The sequence below is a fragment of the Dicentrarchus labrax genome, unplaced genomic scaffold (genome assembly GCF_905237075.1).
Source record: "Dicentrarchus labrax unplaced genomic scaffold, dlabrax2021, whole genome shotgun sequence".
Taxonomy (NCBI): Eukaryota; Metazoa; Chordata; class Actinopteri; family Moronidae; genus Dicentrarchus; species Dicentrarchus labrax.
In genome coordinates this window covers 65,208-79,604 of record NW_026136942.1, presented here as the reverse complement: position 1 = coordinate 79,604, position 14,397 = coordinate 65,208, and the positions used below count along the sequence as shown (strand labels likewise).

The 14,397-nt window shown below is 38.0% G+C and overlaps 2 protein-coding genes across 3 annotated transcripts in view; both read right to left on the bottom strand.

The window, feature by feature from the left end:
* The window catches only part of LOC127360792 (GTPase IMAP family member 8-like), a 36,121-nt gene extending 25,806 nt beyond the window's left edge, over window positions 1-10,315 (bottom strand). The window contains exon 1 of one of the 2 annotated variants that reach the window (XM_051395247.1): window positions 10,229-10,315. In XM_051395247.1, the coding sequence (XP_051251207.1) occupies window positions 10,229-10,247 (19 nt within the window). In that variant the 5' untranslated portion in view covers window positions 10,248-10,315. Of the gene's footprint in view, window positions 1-7,861; window positions 7,995-10,228 lie in introns of those variants that run through there. The other variant, XM_051395248.1, reaches the window with a different exon arrangement.
* On the bottom strand, window positions 2,037-11,176 carry LOC127360796 (GTPase IMAP family member 8-like). The gene is made up of 6 exons (XM_051395251.1): window positions 11,133-11,176; window positions 10,229-10,311; window positions 8,455-8,508; window positions 7,637-8,262; window positions 5,871-6,522; window positions 2,037-5,751 (listed from the first exon to the last, which is right to left on the bottom strand). The coding sequence occupies exons 2-6, from the start codon at window positions 10,245-10,247 to the stop codon at window positions 4,367-4,369; spliced, it is 2,736 nt and encodes a 911-aa protein (XP_051251211.1). The 5' UTR covers window positions 10,248-10,311; window positions 11,133-11,176; the 3' UTR covers window positions 2,037-4,366.
* Window positions 11,177-14,397: the final 3,221 nt, after the last annotated feature.

Here is a 14,397-nt window from a genome sequence, read left to right as displayed (position 1 = left end):
TCCGGCCCCTAGCTGAGCTTGATTGACAGGTCACAACAACTGTGTTATTGATTGTTTACATGAGGAGAAGAGGAGACGTGCTCATGGGACTGCAACCTGAGCAAAGACCAGTAACATTGACAGACTTACAGGAAATATCTACAGGCCAGTTACTAAACACAAAAAGAAATCTAAAGAGAAGCAACTGGGAACTTTAACATTTGTTTTATTTATATTATTTATCATTTACTGTAAGCAAGCAGTATGATGCTAATGTTGCTAGTTGTGTGTATGGTGCTATATGCCTGCATGTTTATGGAGGTTTTGTTAAAATGTTTTGATAGTACCATAGTTGTTGATTGCTGACAGTGGATTAAGATTTTAGTTAACTATGCTAAAGTTACTGGAATAGTGACAGTTTAACACACAATTCAGCTGGGTGTTACTGCGGCCTACTTACTGTAATTACCTTGTTGCAATGAATAGTTAAGTAAATTGTACATTACTATACGTAAAGGAAAGGATGTTGAAATACAATGTTTTACATGATTGTTGTGTTGTTATTAAGGGATAAATATTAAATTCTTACATTTTACTGTGGAGAATGTGATAGTTGATGTAAAGAAATTGTACTCACACTGGAGGGTGGGAATATTAGCAGGGCCATATGTAACATGTATACTGCCATAATCCTTCCTAATATTGTATTGAGGTAAAAGCTTAATGCTATTGTCATAATCGCTATGTTTTTAGTTACTGTTTAATTAACAGTACAATGATGTATGTTGGTAATAATCAGATATTGATATTGAAACTGTAGTGCAGTAAAACTGAGTGTAATGTAATGCCTGAACATGTTATCATTGAGTGTTATATTGTATATGATGCTTAGTGTTACATTATTGTTACACTTTAGTATAATTACCGTACAACAAATAGACAAAACTGAATCTAAAAGTCCTGTTTGCATAAAACAGGTCAGCTCTTGTGGACAGAGTGAGAGCCACTTTTGAAGATCCATTCCCATTGATGGCAAGCCTCCCAGAGTGATTCTACCTGGAACCCAGAATTGACTCATCAGATACTCCTGGTGGTAGGGTGGTGCAAGTAACCAGGACTGCTACACACGTTGAAAAAAGGAGCATACTATCACCAGAAACGTATAATTGATATCAATAACCACAGACAGTGGACTGACAAGACAGAACTCGAAAGTGATCACAGAGCACACAGACCAAAAAGAATATCGACCAAACTAAAGACCTGTTTATTTTAAAGGGCCATTTTTTATTTTCATTCATCTTGTATTCAAATGTTGAGTTATCACCTGTAAATTTAAATTACTAAACATTACATCTTGCAACTTACCGTGTTGTCTGTGTTTGTTTATTTATGGTTATTACAGTTGGTAAGAGGTAAATTTACCAGAGGTAGGTTACATTAAACTCACAGCAGATTCTCTATGTTCTTCTTGTGTGGTTTGAAGGGAAAAGAGGGAAATCAGATCTGAAAGTGGGGCTTTATAATCTTGGGGGGAGTGGTTTAGAGAGCAGTGGCAGTGATGCAGGTGGGGAGGAACTTTTGATTTAACAATGAATCCCTACAGCAATCAGATGAGACAGATGATCTGTTAAAAAATCAGGTTCCTATGGTTTTCAGGTCCCAAAGTGTCAGTATTGGATGACCTGAAAATGAAACTTAACAATCAACTATCTTTCTTCTGATCAGTTATTTTTGTTCCAGAGGAACTAGATTTTTTTCTCAGATTATCTGTCTTGTGTGCTCATGTAAATTTCATGTATATTTTGGCCTATACTATAACAAGGACATTACTTCAGTTTTACTGCTGCCACTTGATTTAGTAAATCACAAGAGAACAGTGGACAGCAGTAAACCTCATTGACAGTCATTATAACTTAACCCCCCTCGATGTGTCAAATTCTGTATGCTCCACCTGTCCTCAGAATATACAACAACACGTCCTGAACAAAGCCATCTGATGAAGTTTCTGTGTGGAGTCTGTTTGACTTCAGCATTTAACAAGAGTCACAGTGAACTACAGGGAAACACTTTATTCATCTTTTATAATGATAAACACAGAAACCAAAGATCAAACACAGAACATACAATTAAAGATTCATCTGAATTCTGTCTTAAGTTGATGTCATCAGTTATAAAGCATCTATTCTTATTGGACATGTAACAAAACAGAGAAACATCAAAGCATTCATTGTCTATAAAGTCATTCTTTATCATTCTGATTCATCTGATGAGCAGTTTAAATGATATTCAGCTTGGATTCATATTTAATATTTGCTGTGATATTTGTGATTTGGGTGTTGCAGAGAAAACAGAGTGAATGACATCTAAACATTTCATTTCACTCACAAACATCATTTTCTTTCTCATATTCAAAAGAAAACAAAGATCATCTCTAAAGACCAAACAGAGCTTCCAGCTTTATACATTATTTGCATCTACAGTTGGGAAAAAGACTAGAAAAACAAAGAGAAAACCCAGAATGTGCACTTCAAGCTGGGATCTTTCTGACATCAACAAGCTCAGAAAATAAATGATTGATCTTGAGTTCAAACAATGCCTTCACAAACAGTTCAACTCCACTGGAGAAAAACTATGATTCATAAACTTGTAATGTTAAAATCTAGAAAGGAGTCAGCTAGTCCTGAGACTGACTCACTGTAACACAATCTGTTACAAACACCTGAGAGCATCAGCAAATTCAACCAAATGATACACAATAAAAAAGAAAACTACACCTCAACTACTGAAACACAACATGAACTCAACTGTTATTAGAGCCTAAAAAGCAGCTCCACACTGTCCCTGTATCTGAGCATTACAGCTGATAAAAAACATGAACAATGTACAGACTCAGTGAGCACAACCTGAACACTGAAACAGGAAGACTCAGACTAACATGGCTGCCAACGGAAGACAGGCTGTGTTCTCACTGCGATCTACAAGCTGCTGAGACTGAACCTCTGTGAGTGCAACAACACATGCAGTTTAAAGGTCCAGAGTGTAACATTCAGGAGGCTCTGTAGTCTGCACAAGGACATAGCAACATCTGGTTAAGGCCAAACTGAGGACGTTTTTCTTTTCTCCACACAAATCGAGCAGTAAAGCTACTGTGAGGGATTTACAGTGATGGTAATCCATGTATTTTCATTAAGCAATTAGTTAAGTCACTTAGACAATTTAAAACATATAGAAGTAAGGTAAAATAAAAATAATAAAAGACCCCCATCAGTAAAAATAAAAACTAACAATTAAAGAGATACAACATACAACTGCACTGGGGCAAATACATTTAGACAATTAACATACATAAGAAAAATTAAAGAAAAATAAATAAATAAATAAAATACCCATCACTTATATTTGATAAAAATATAATATATATATATATATATATATAATAAAATAGATGAGACATTATGGAAAATTAAACAGTGTGCTAGAATAAATAAAAGGCTTTTTAAAGATATGTTTTAAAAGATGTCACTGATTCAGCAAGATCCTTGGGAAGGGAATTCAGAAGATATACTTTATTGATCCCCTAGAGGGAAATTGTTCTTTTTCATATACACACAGACACAGGCTGAAATACACACTTCACACACTTGTTGACATGCAAAGGGGAGAGAGATGGTGGAGTGATGGGCCTGCATGTCAACGGCGCCACATGAGCAGGTTTTGGGGTTAGGTTGGTAAGGGCACCTTGGCAGTACACAAGAATGAAAACTGGCACCTCTCCAGCTACCAGTCCACACTCTATATTTTGTGGTCTGTGGGACTTGAACCGGCGGTTCCCCAGCCAAGTCCCTACATACTGAGCTACCGCCACCCCGAGAGCAAAGGCACCTTTGGTCTTGAGCTAGGTCTCAGGAACAGCCAGCAGACCTCTGCCCAAGGATCTGACCCCACTTTCAGGGACATGGCTATGAGACAGAGCCAAGATGCTTGGGATGGTCCTGCTGCAGAAACAGACCAAATAAGTCTGACAAACAGTAACTGTTGTTGACTGACTGTTTCTTTCCTGTTTGGATGCAACCCATCATGTTCAAAAAGGTCCAGATTAGTCATAGACACCTGACAGGAAATCAGGAAGTATTTCTGTGACCAAGGTCCAGGTCTCACCCCACTTTTCACTTGAAAGTGTAACTACACCCTTCACTTCTGCTAGCTCCCTCCTTCTGACCGAATTTAAAAATTGCATCAGCCATCCAACTCCACAACTGTTATTAACCTGTTAAGCACAACTCTGTTTTTGCATCCATCTGGACCATGTTCCACTTTATTGTATACATTGTATATATTTTTTATGTTATATTGTATTTTATGTGGGGTTTTTTCCGTTTGAATTTCATGACTTAAAGTAGTCCCCTCTAGCTTCTTCTTCATATGTCTTTTTCAGATTCTCCAGTTTTTTCTTATAGTTCTCCTCTATCTCTTTTTTTTCTTTTTCCTCTTGTTCTCGTCTGATCCGATCCTCTTCTTTTCTTTTCTTTTTGTACCTTTCTCTTTCCTGTTCGTATTCTTCTTGAAGCTTTTTCAGCTTTGTATATTCCCCCTTTCGTCTCTGTTCATTTTCCTGAAATCGTTCCTCCCACCATTCTTTTTGTTGTTTCTCCCAGTTCTCTCGTTCTTTTCTCATCTCTTCTCTTCTCTCCTCCAGCTTTCTATCAATGGTTTTCTTTGATTCTGACTCTGATTTAATTTTTTCCTCCAAATCTTCAACTTTCTGTTTCCACTCCTGTCGTTGAATTTCTTCCTGTTGTTTTCTCTTCCTGTCTTCTTCTTCTCTCATTTCCTGTTCTTTCTTTCCCCTCTCACGTTCCTTTTTGATGTTTTCCTTCTTTTCTTCAAGTTGTTTTTCTCTCAGTTTTCTCTCCTTTTCAATTTCTACTCTCCGCTCTTGCATTCTTCTTTTCATTTCTTCCATTTCTTCCTCATGTTTTCTTTGAAGCTCCTCCATCTGTCTCTTCATCTCTTCTTCCTTCTCCTTCAAGATTCTCTCCATTTCTTTCTCATGTTTTCTTTGAAGTTCCTCCATCTGTCTCTTCATCTCTTCTTTCTTCTCCTTCAGGATTCTCTCCATTTCTTTCTTTATTGAAGCTTCAGCCTCTTGCAGCAGCTCATTAGTGTAGCAGCTGCCTCCATTTTCCTTCACCATGGTGTCAATCTTGGTTATCAGCTCACTGACCTGTGTGCGGTTGTGTTTATCTCGGTTATTAAACACATGGTATCTTCCTCCACAGTCAGAGATCAGCTTCTTAAAGGAATCATCACACTCTTTTTCAATGTACTCATCGATCGACTGCTCCTCATCTTCCAGTGTATCTCCTCCAGTTAAAAGAATGATGGTGAACTTCTCAGAATTCTTCCCAAATCCTTCCTTGATGAGTTTTAATGTCTCCTTCTCCTCTGGTGTAAATCTGCCAATCTGTAACACCAACAGGAAGACATGTGGTCCTGGAGCCAGAAGACTGATGCATTTCACCATCTCCTCATGAACCGCTTCATGAGACAAACTATTGTCAAACAGACCAGGAGTGTCGACCACAACCACCTGACGACCATCAACTTCACTCTGTGCTCTCTGACAGTGTTTAGTGACTGATGTTTGGGCTGATTTGGCTTCAAACTGTTTTCTTCCAAGAATGGTGTTTCCTGAAGAGCTCTTTCCACAGCCAGACTTTCCTATCAGCACAATCCTGAGACACTCTGGACTCTGTTCTTCATCATCACCTGTGAAATATAAAATAAAAGACCAGGAATTAATTTAAATATTCAGGGTTGTTACAGTATTAAATAAGACTGCAATATAGATCACATTTCATAAACATATTTAATTTCAAAGTACTTACAAGTGATCTTGTTCTTCTTCGTCAGCCTCTCAAGTTGTATGACTTTATCCATTTGTGCATGTGTAAATGTTTCAGTTGTATAGCAGTGTGGTTTATTTTTAGTATTTTTTTCCACCATGTCCAACAGTTCTGGGATCTGCTGCTTGTCCTTGATGTTGAGAACAACATATCTTCCTCCACAGCTCTGACGGAGCTCCTGGATGTCTCTGTTTTCTTTCACAAAGTTAACAACAGCTGGAGCTGTAGGATCTGAGTCCACAGTGAACAGAATGATGGTGAAGTCATTGACTCGAGAGCTGAATGTGTTCTGGATGGTCTTTAACTCTTTCTTGTCTTCATCAGTGAGGGGACCCACAGGTAGGACCAGGATGAAGGCATGGACGCCCTCAGGATCACAGAGGGAGATACTCCTGAGTGATTCCTCCATCACTGCCTCCTGAGGTTCTCCATACAAGGCAGGCAGCTCCACCAGGGAAACCCGATGTCCACACACCTCTCCCTGATGTTTAACACACTCTGATGAGTTGGAGACTGAATGAAACTCTGTCTGACCTAAAATGGCCTTGGCTGCTGAAGTCTTCACTGCTCCTCTCCTCCCACACAGAACCAGGTTTAAAGCTGGTTTGATGAGTTCAGACTTTGGTCTTATGGTCTCTTCAGTGAAGGTGAGGAAGGTTCCTTTGTTTTCATGCACAGTGTTCTCAATCTTCTCCATTAACAATGTGTGGTTGTCTTCAACCATGTTGTAGTGTCTTCCTCCACATTCTTTAAGAAGCTGATTCACAGAGATGTGTTTATTCTCCTTGTGTGTCATGATGACCATTGAGTATTTTAAAGCATCTTGACCAAACAAACTCAGGATGAACTTCAGTGTTTGTCTGTTCTCCTCAGTGAAATCAGAAGGTTTCACTAACAGCAGAAGAACATTTGGTCCATGAGGACACAGAGTCACACAGTTCTTCATCTCTCTTCTCACGTTCTCCACAGACAGACTGAAGATGTCTGGAGTTTTCACCACTGTTAATGGTTTTCCTCTCCACTGTCCATTGGCAATCACACAGTGTTTGACTGAGGAAGTTTTTTGGTAATGAAAAGTTTGGTTCCTGATGATGAAATTACCTAGTGTTGTCTGTTTGTCACCACTTTTTCCCAGCAGCACAATCCTGAATCCAGATGCTGTAATAAAACAGAGAGAAAGATAAAAGGTCATAAACTCACTGTGAGGCTGAAATCACTTGTCTGACATGAGGAGATCTTGTCAGTCATCTACAGACTTGACAATGTTCTCACAACCACTCAATCCGTTTGTGGATCGAAGAGTCACAAGCTACACACCGGTATGTATATAATTGTATATAAATGTACATAATTTTAGGAAAGAGCAGCATCTCCCCTTCTTTTGAAAATGCAAAGTATCAAAATATGAGTGTAACAGATAAATTAAGATACCAGGTACCTTTTCAGATAAAGATACTAACATGAAATTATTTAAAATAAATTTCAATTTTAATTAAGTGAAGAATTGTGGGATGTGTAAAAAAGATGCTGCCAAAAATCTATCTACAGATATGTGATTAGCATTGTGATGAATTTACTTACTGAGAAGGATTCTCCACGGGATCATGAGTCTCGTCATATACAGCTCTGTAAAAATTATTTGTCATGTGATTAATTTGCAGCATAATATTCTAATTTAATCAAAGAAGATTTGTGTGATCAAAGTTTTCACTGTCAGAATAGTTTCTGCACTTACCAGCAGCTTTAACAGCATCTGTGATAGAAGTCTGAGTTTCCTTTTGTTTTGGACTTTGATGATCACCTGGTGAAGTTGATGTTGGAGCCTTAAATGCATCACAGCTGGCGTATTCTCCATTCTTCTTCTTCACAATTTGACCCAAGCGTGTTAACAGCTCTGAATGTTCAAGGTTCTCCTGCTTCAAATATCTGTATCTACATTTTCTGATCATGTCTTTTAATGGAGGACGTTCCAGGTATTTTTCTATCAACCCTGGACTCTCCTCTCTGGGTGTTGATATCAGAACCAGAGAATGATCAAATGATTGATCACTGAAGAGTTCAAGGATTGATTGTAGTCTCAGTTTGTGTTCCTTAGTGAAGTCTTCAGGCTGTAGAACCAGCAGGAACACATGAGGTCCAGGATCAGAGAGTCTCACACAGTTTTCTACATGTTCTGTCAGTTTGTGTTGAGAGATGTTGGGATGCAGCAGATCTTCAGTGTTAATCACAACTACTCTTTTCTCCTCCAATGGTCCACTGATTTGCAGACAACATTCAGGTGCATTGTTGAACGCAGTCTCTCCCAGTATGAAGTTTCCCACTGAACTCCTCTCAGACCAGCTGTTCCCCAGCAGAACAACCCTCAGCTCAGACACTGAAAAACAAAGATATAGAAAATGTGGAAAAAAGATAAAAGCAGACTTCATTTCTACTTTCATTGCTGTTGATGTTTGTTGTTTTTCATTAGCCATGATGAAAAGTACACATGTGTAAGTAAATGTGCTATGATGCTACAAAATACTGTAAATATTCTTAAATAGCAGGAATACAGTTCAGTTATACTCACTGTCAGGTGGCAGGAGTTCAAAGCTGCTACTTCGCTTCAGAGGATGTAGATCATCTGTGATTGGAAGGAAACAGCATTCAATTACTTATTTGATCACACTGACAGTGTCAGTAGGTAGAGTTTTTTCTATAAATTAAAAAGATTAGTGTATAATGATAAACTGTATGTCTGTATTCTGTATGTAGTGTGTGTGATGAAGATACTGTACAATAAAACACCAGTATGTGATATAAAGCTGATTGAACAGAGACTGTGATCCAGTCAAAAATAAGCCCACATTAATTTAACTGCATAGCAAAGCCTATTAAATAATAATCAGACTTTATTAAGCCCCCCCCCCCCACCTGCTCTCTGAGAGATGGTTGAGTTTTTCTGACGTCACCCCAGAAACCATTAACAATGTCAAAACCACCAAAACTTTCTGGTGCCCAGGGAAGGAAAGAAAGAAAAGAAGAGGAGGAAAACCGTGACAAAGACAGAGGTAGAGTGAAGATAATGTGATGAAATGATTTATCTGTTGCAGAACGATAGTAACCTTTAGCCTAACATGGTTTGCTAATCAATAAATAGCGGAGGAGCCTATAATATATATAATATATAATATATATAATACTCCCACCTTATATTGCTCAGGGACATTTGTAAAGAGTAGATCTATTCAGCAGCTGTTTCCATTATTTGTATTTATTATTGGTTAGTTAACGTTTGCTCTGCTTGTAACAGTCAGTCAGATGCTTTTCCTTTCACACACCTTTATATATTAGAGTTGGAAGCCTTATTGTTTGTTGTGTTACAGTTCAGTATTGTCTAAAGTGTGTTTATAGTGTTAAACTTTACATCCATGTTAAAGTGCACATTATTAATGTTAATACATTCCCATATGTTATATTATACTGCAGTTTACTGCTTCTTTACATTCATCAGCATTTCACTGTAATGACAATAAGATTAAATCTAATCTAATTACATAACAGAAGAAATTGCACTGTATATCCTTCATGTACAGTACAGGGAAAGTAATGCATCTCTTAGGTTTTTCATTTTATTATTTAATTTAATTCTTGGAATCATTTCTTTTATTATTAGACTGTAACACCCAACGGTGTCACTCTCCTCTCTTCAGATGCGCTGTTGAAATATCTAAATCCACCTCCTGCAAATCCTGGGCCATCTGGAGCAGCAGTATCTCAGCAGTCGACAGGAAGAGACTCGACAAACTGATCAAGAAGGCCAGCTCTGTCCTGGTTTGCCCCCTCGACTCAGTGCAGGTGGTGGGAGAGAGGAGGATAATAACAAAGCTATCATCACTGATGGACAATGTCTCCCACCCCATGCAGGACACCATGAGTACACTGAGCAGCTCCTTCAGTGACAGACTCCTTCACCCCAAATGTGTGAAGGAGAGATATCGTAGGTCCTTCCTTCCTGCTGCTGTCTACCTAAATTTTATCATTTGTTTAGTTTTTATTTTGTAGGTAGTTAAATTTTATACTTTGTGTAGGCTATTTATATTATATTTTTTGTATTATTTATTTCTAATTTATTATTTTCTTGTCAACTTTTTTGAGTGAGCAACTTGTTTCTCTAAAAATAAAATAAATGTCAAAGACAAAGCTCTTCAGTATATAACTGGCAGTGGAATTTACTGTGATGCAAGGGCTCACAGACTGGATTTAAGGTCTGAGGACTGCTGTGCTTTTCTTATATTTATAATATGTGGACAGAGAGAGAAGACAGTGTTTTATCCAGACTAATAAAGTGTGACTGGACTCACCTGGTGCTGCAGCCGCCATGATGTCAGTGTGCTGGAAACATCAGAGACTCATTCAACTGAAGACCAACTGCTGCTTTAACAACCTGAAGGAAGAAGAATTAGAATTGAAATGATCTTACTCATTCACACAGCAAAATGTTTGTACAGAGCAAACTGCAGAGTGTCAGTCAGCTTCACAACCTCAGTGGGGATTCAAACTAGCAACCTCTGATTACAGCTGACAACAATGTGAAAGCCTGTGAGAAAGAAAAACTCCCTAAAATGTAAGATTTATGGCTATTTAATGTGTGATACATTATAATGAATCCCAGGTGTAACAGATCTACAGATATAAATTAAGAATATAGCTGTTAGTTCAGTATGGCCTCTGAAGATAATGAACTAAACTCAGTAACTTTATGGTTATGTAACTTCTCTTTCTGGTTTTTCAGTTCAACAACGCCTACTGCAATCTAAAATGGCGACATATAAAGTTGATATTAAAGTGATAAAAACACAGACAACTTATCTCAGATTGATTCTCACAATTAAAGTTTTACAAACATATCTGTACTTTAGAACAAACTGGAATGATATACATCTTTTTCTCCGCCTGAGTTTGTTTCTGTCCGTTGCCATTTAACCTGCAAATCTACATGAAATCATTTCTCTAAAGCTGACAGTGATTCTCTGTTTCTGTCTGTCGCTGTTTGAGTGAACAAACAAAGTATGATACTTGGATTATAACAAGCTATAAACACTTGAACATCCACCTGAGGACGAATGATCTTCCAGTAGTCTATATGTCAACTTACAGCCTCGTGCTGGTGAATATTCAGTTATGGATCTAGAATAATCTGTCAGATGATAGATAGACTACAATCGATGCGTTAGTAGTTTATTCTATTTCATTTTTCAAATGTACCTTTAGGCTGAAATCCGTCTGCCGTTCCGTCTCCTGACACAAAAGATTAGAAAGTGAAAGTAAAAAGTTTTCAGAGGGAAAATGTGCAAAGCGCTCAACAACCTCCTCATCCCTCCCTCCACAGTTCACTCTGCACAACTGTAATGCAAAAAACCATAATTAACTGTTACTTATTACCATAACCACTGTTCATTTATATTTTATTAATCACTGCTATATTTTACCATTAAGCTCAGAACTACTTTATCCTGTTAGTGTTTGTGATGTAGGCTGTGAACACACTCTTATTTGTGTGCCACGGGCGCCATCTTGTGGAGCTCCTGCAAACCTGACCGGTGCACCCCAATATTGGTGTCCAGTTCCTGTTAATGCGTCCCGTTGGTGTGTTGGTCTGTAACACACTCCGTTAAAATACTTTAATACATTCACTTCTGTCGGTGTAAACGTTTTATAATACATGTTTATGTTAAAGGGGCTTCCGATAACTGTTTTGTTATCACCTATAAAGCTCTTCATGGTCAGGCCCCTTCATATCTTAAAGAGCTCATAGTACCCTATTACCCCTCTAGAACACTACGTTCTCTGAATGCTGGGCTACTTGTGGTTCCTATAGTCTCTAAAAGTAGAACAGGAGCCAGAGCCTTCAGTTACCAAGCTCCTCTCCTGTGGAACCAGCTTCCAGTTGTGGTTCGGGAGGCAGACACCCTCTCCACATTCAAGAGTAGGCTTAAGACATTCCTCTTTGATAAAGCTTATAGTTAGGGCTGGATCAGGTGAGTCCTGAACCATCCCTTAGTTATCCTGCTATAGGCCTAGACTATCGGGGGATTTCCCATGGTGCACTGAGCTACTCTCTTCCTCTCTCTCTCTGCACTCATTCATGTTCCATTAATACAAAACTATATACAGTCATAATAAACAAACTATATACAGTCATAAAGCATAAAAAACATAAATAGAGCAGCTTCAATCCAGAACTCTTGTGAGTCCCTTTAGAATAGATGAGGAATAGATTTGATTTCTGTTTTACACAAAGAACATAACTGAGAAATATTGATTTTAAATGTATTTCATCATTTATTACAAAGGGTGGTATCTAAGTAATATCTTCATGTAAACTTCTTTCATTTTATGTGGAATGAGGAATTTGTTAGAGTCTGACCAAATGTTCTCTGCCAAGATTTCAGGGAAGTTTAGTTTCCATAAAAGAGTTGATTTGGGAGAATTATTGTGTTCTGAGCTCAGAATTTTCTCAATAAACAACCAAACAGTGTCCATCTCAGTTATTAAAGTTAGAAATCATCAAGCGAGAGGGGCAATCCAACAGAACTCTGAGCCCAACAAACTAAATTATTTTCACTCCAACTGTCAGCTGCAGTTCCATAAAGTCACCAGCAGGTGTCAGCCTATGAGCAGTGTATGGAGGAGGGCGCTGTTGTAGTCTGAACATTGACAGTATGCTGTATATTACAGTCTGATGCACATTAATAACACACATTATTTATAGCGCCTGCTGTAGGTGCATTTATGTTCCTTCATGTCAGCTGTTGTATTCTTTAACAATAAATCAGACAGAAAACTCTCCATTATGTTTCTGGCTTTGGGAGGAAATCACATAAAAACCAGATTCTATTCATAAAATCTGACAATTTACAAAATCACCCTCTCAGACCCAAAAATAAAGAGTTTTTCTTTTAAATCGGGGGTTTAGAGACAGGAAGATAAATTGGGCAACAACTGAAACACCTCTGAGCTCTAATGTATCTGTTTATCTTGTCATCCTGTATGTCTTTCTGTATTAAACCCTTCTTCAGTATCAACTTGTTTCTTAGTGGACAGCAGATATGGTATTATTGATTCTTTGAGTCTATTTGTTATTAATTGTTACAACCTCAGATATAAAATCCAGGGGTGAGAGGAGCAATAAACTGTTTCGTGGTTTGGCCCACAGGCCTCGTCTGCTGGCTGCTGTCTTTGTTTTAAAGCTGGTTGGACTGACTGATGAACTATTACCAGTACCTGGAGCAGGGCACTCAGAGAGCAGGGCAGAGGCAAAACAAAACACCACACTATACTCGAACAGAGGGCCACAATGAATTATAGCTTGTAGAGCCCCACATACCAGGACAGTGCAGCTCTCTGTCTCTGTGTGTCTTCCACAGCTGATCTGAGACTTTGTGTTGAGTGTTTGGTCTGTTCAGTACTGGTGCTCGTTGCTGGCTCGATTGCTTGCTTATTGTCCTCATGTGTAAAAAAGAAAACAAACAAATATTTTACAATAAACAAACTACACATGCGTGTGAGAGCACATTCATATGCGTGTGCAAGAAAAGGAAATTAAACTCCAGTGCTTTTCCAGTGATGGCACTCAGAGGCACACATACTTTTAAAAAAGACCATAATTATACTTCTCTCTCAGTTAGAATACAGTAGAAGATGCTTCAAGGGGTTTTTGTGCTTTACTGGGTGTACAGGGTTACACTGGAGCATGTGGTTTCTAGAATTACAGAATAACAGACACTGATACAGTTAACTATAATCTAATACACTACATATTACAACCCTACACAGTCCTGTAAATTCTGCTATTAATGCAATATAAGATAGATACAGTACTCTCTAAACTAAAAGAGCTGTTTGTAGTATTAACTAAGGATTAAATCATAATTATCTCAAATTGTCACAAAAGAATAATGATAATTAAATATATTATATATATTATTATATAACTAGTAGCACATGTTAATTCCACATTACAGTGAGAACGTGGCATGTTTAAAGTTACAGATTACTTAGACCTCCTACTGGCACTGTCTGCTGGCCACATGGAGAGTCAAATAACACATTAATTCATTAAATATTTATTCAACCAATGTTTAAAGGGAAGGCACAAATAAAGCATGCTTACATATTCAGTGACACACATAACCTCCTATACAGCCAGCAAGACAACTGTTGAACACATCCATGAACACTCACACATGAACTAGTAGAAAACTAAAGGAGCCAATATACCAATTATTAGGCTCCTGACATACTCAGATACTGTCCAATGAAATTGATGGAGGTTGCTGTGAAACCATGTGACCTGTAAGCCTTTAACTACAGACAGGAACTAGGAAAAGAGATCAACTGTTGTTGTGCACCTTAGTCTCTTTACCCTATTGATTAAATATTGAATTTAAATATTGATTAGCTGGCCAATGGGTGTACACCTGTCAGTAATTAATAACCATCAAGTGTTCAGTCCACCCACAGTATAAAT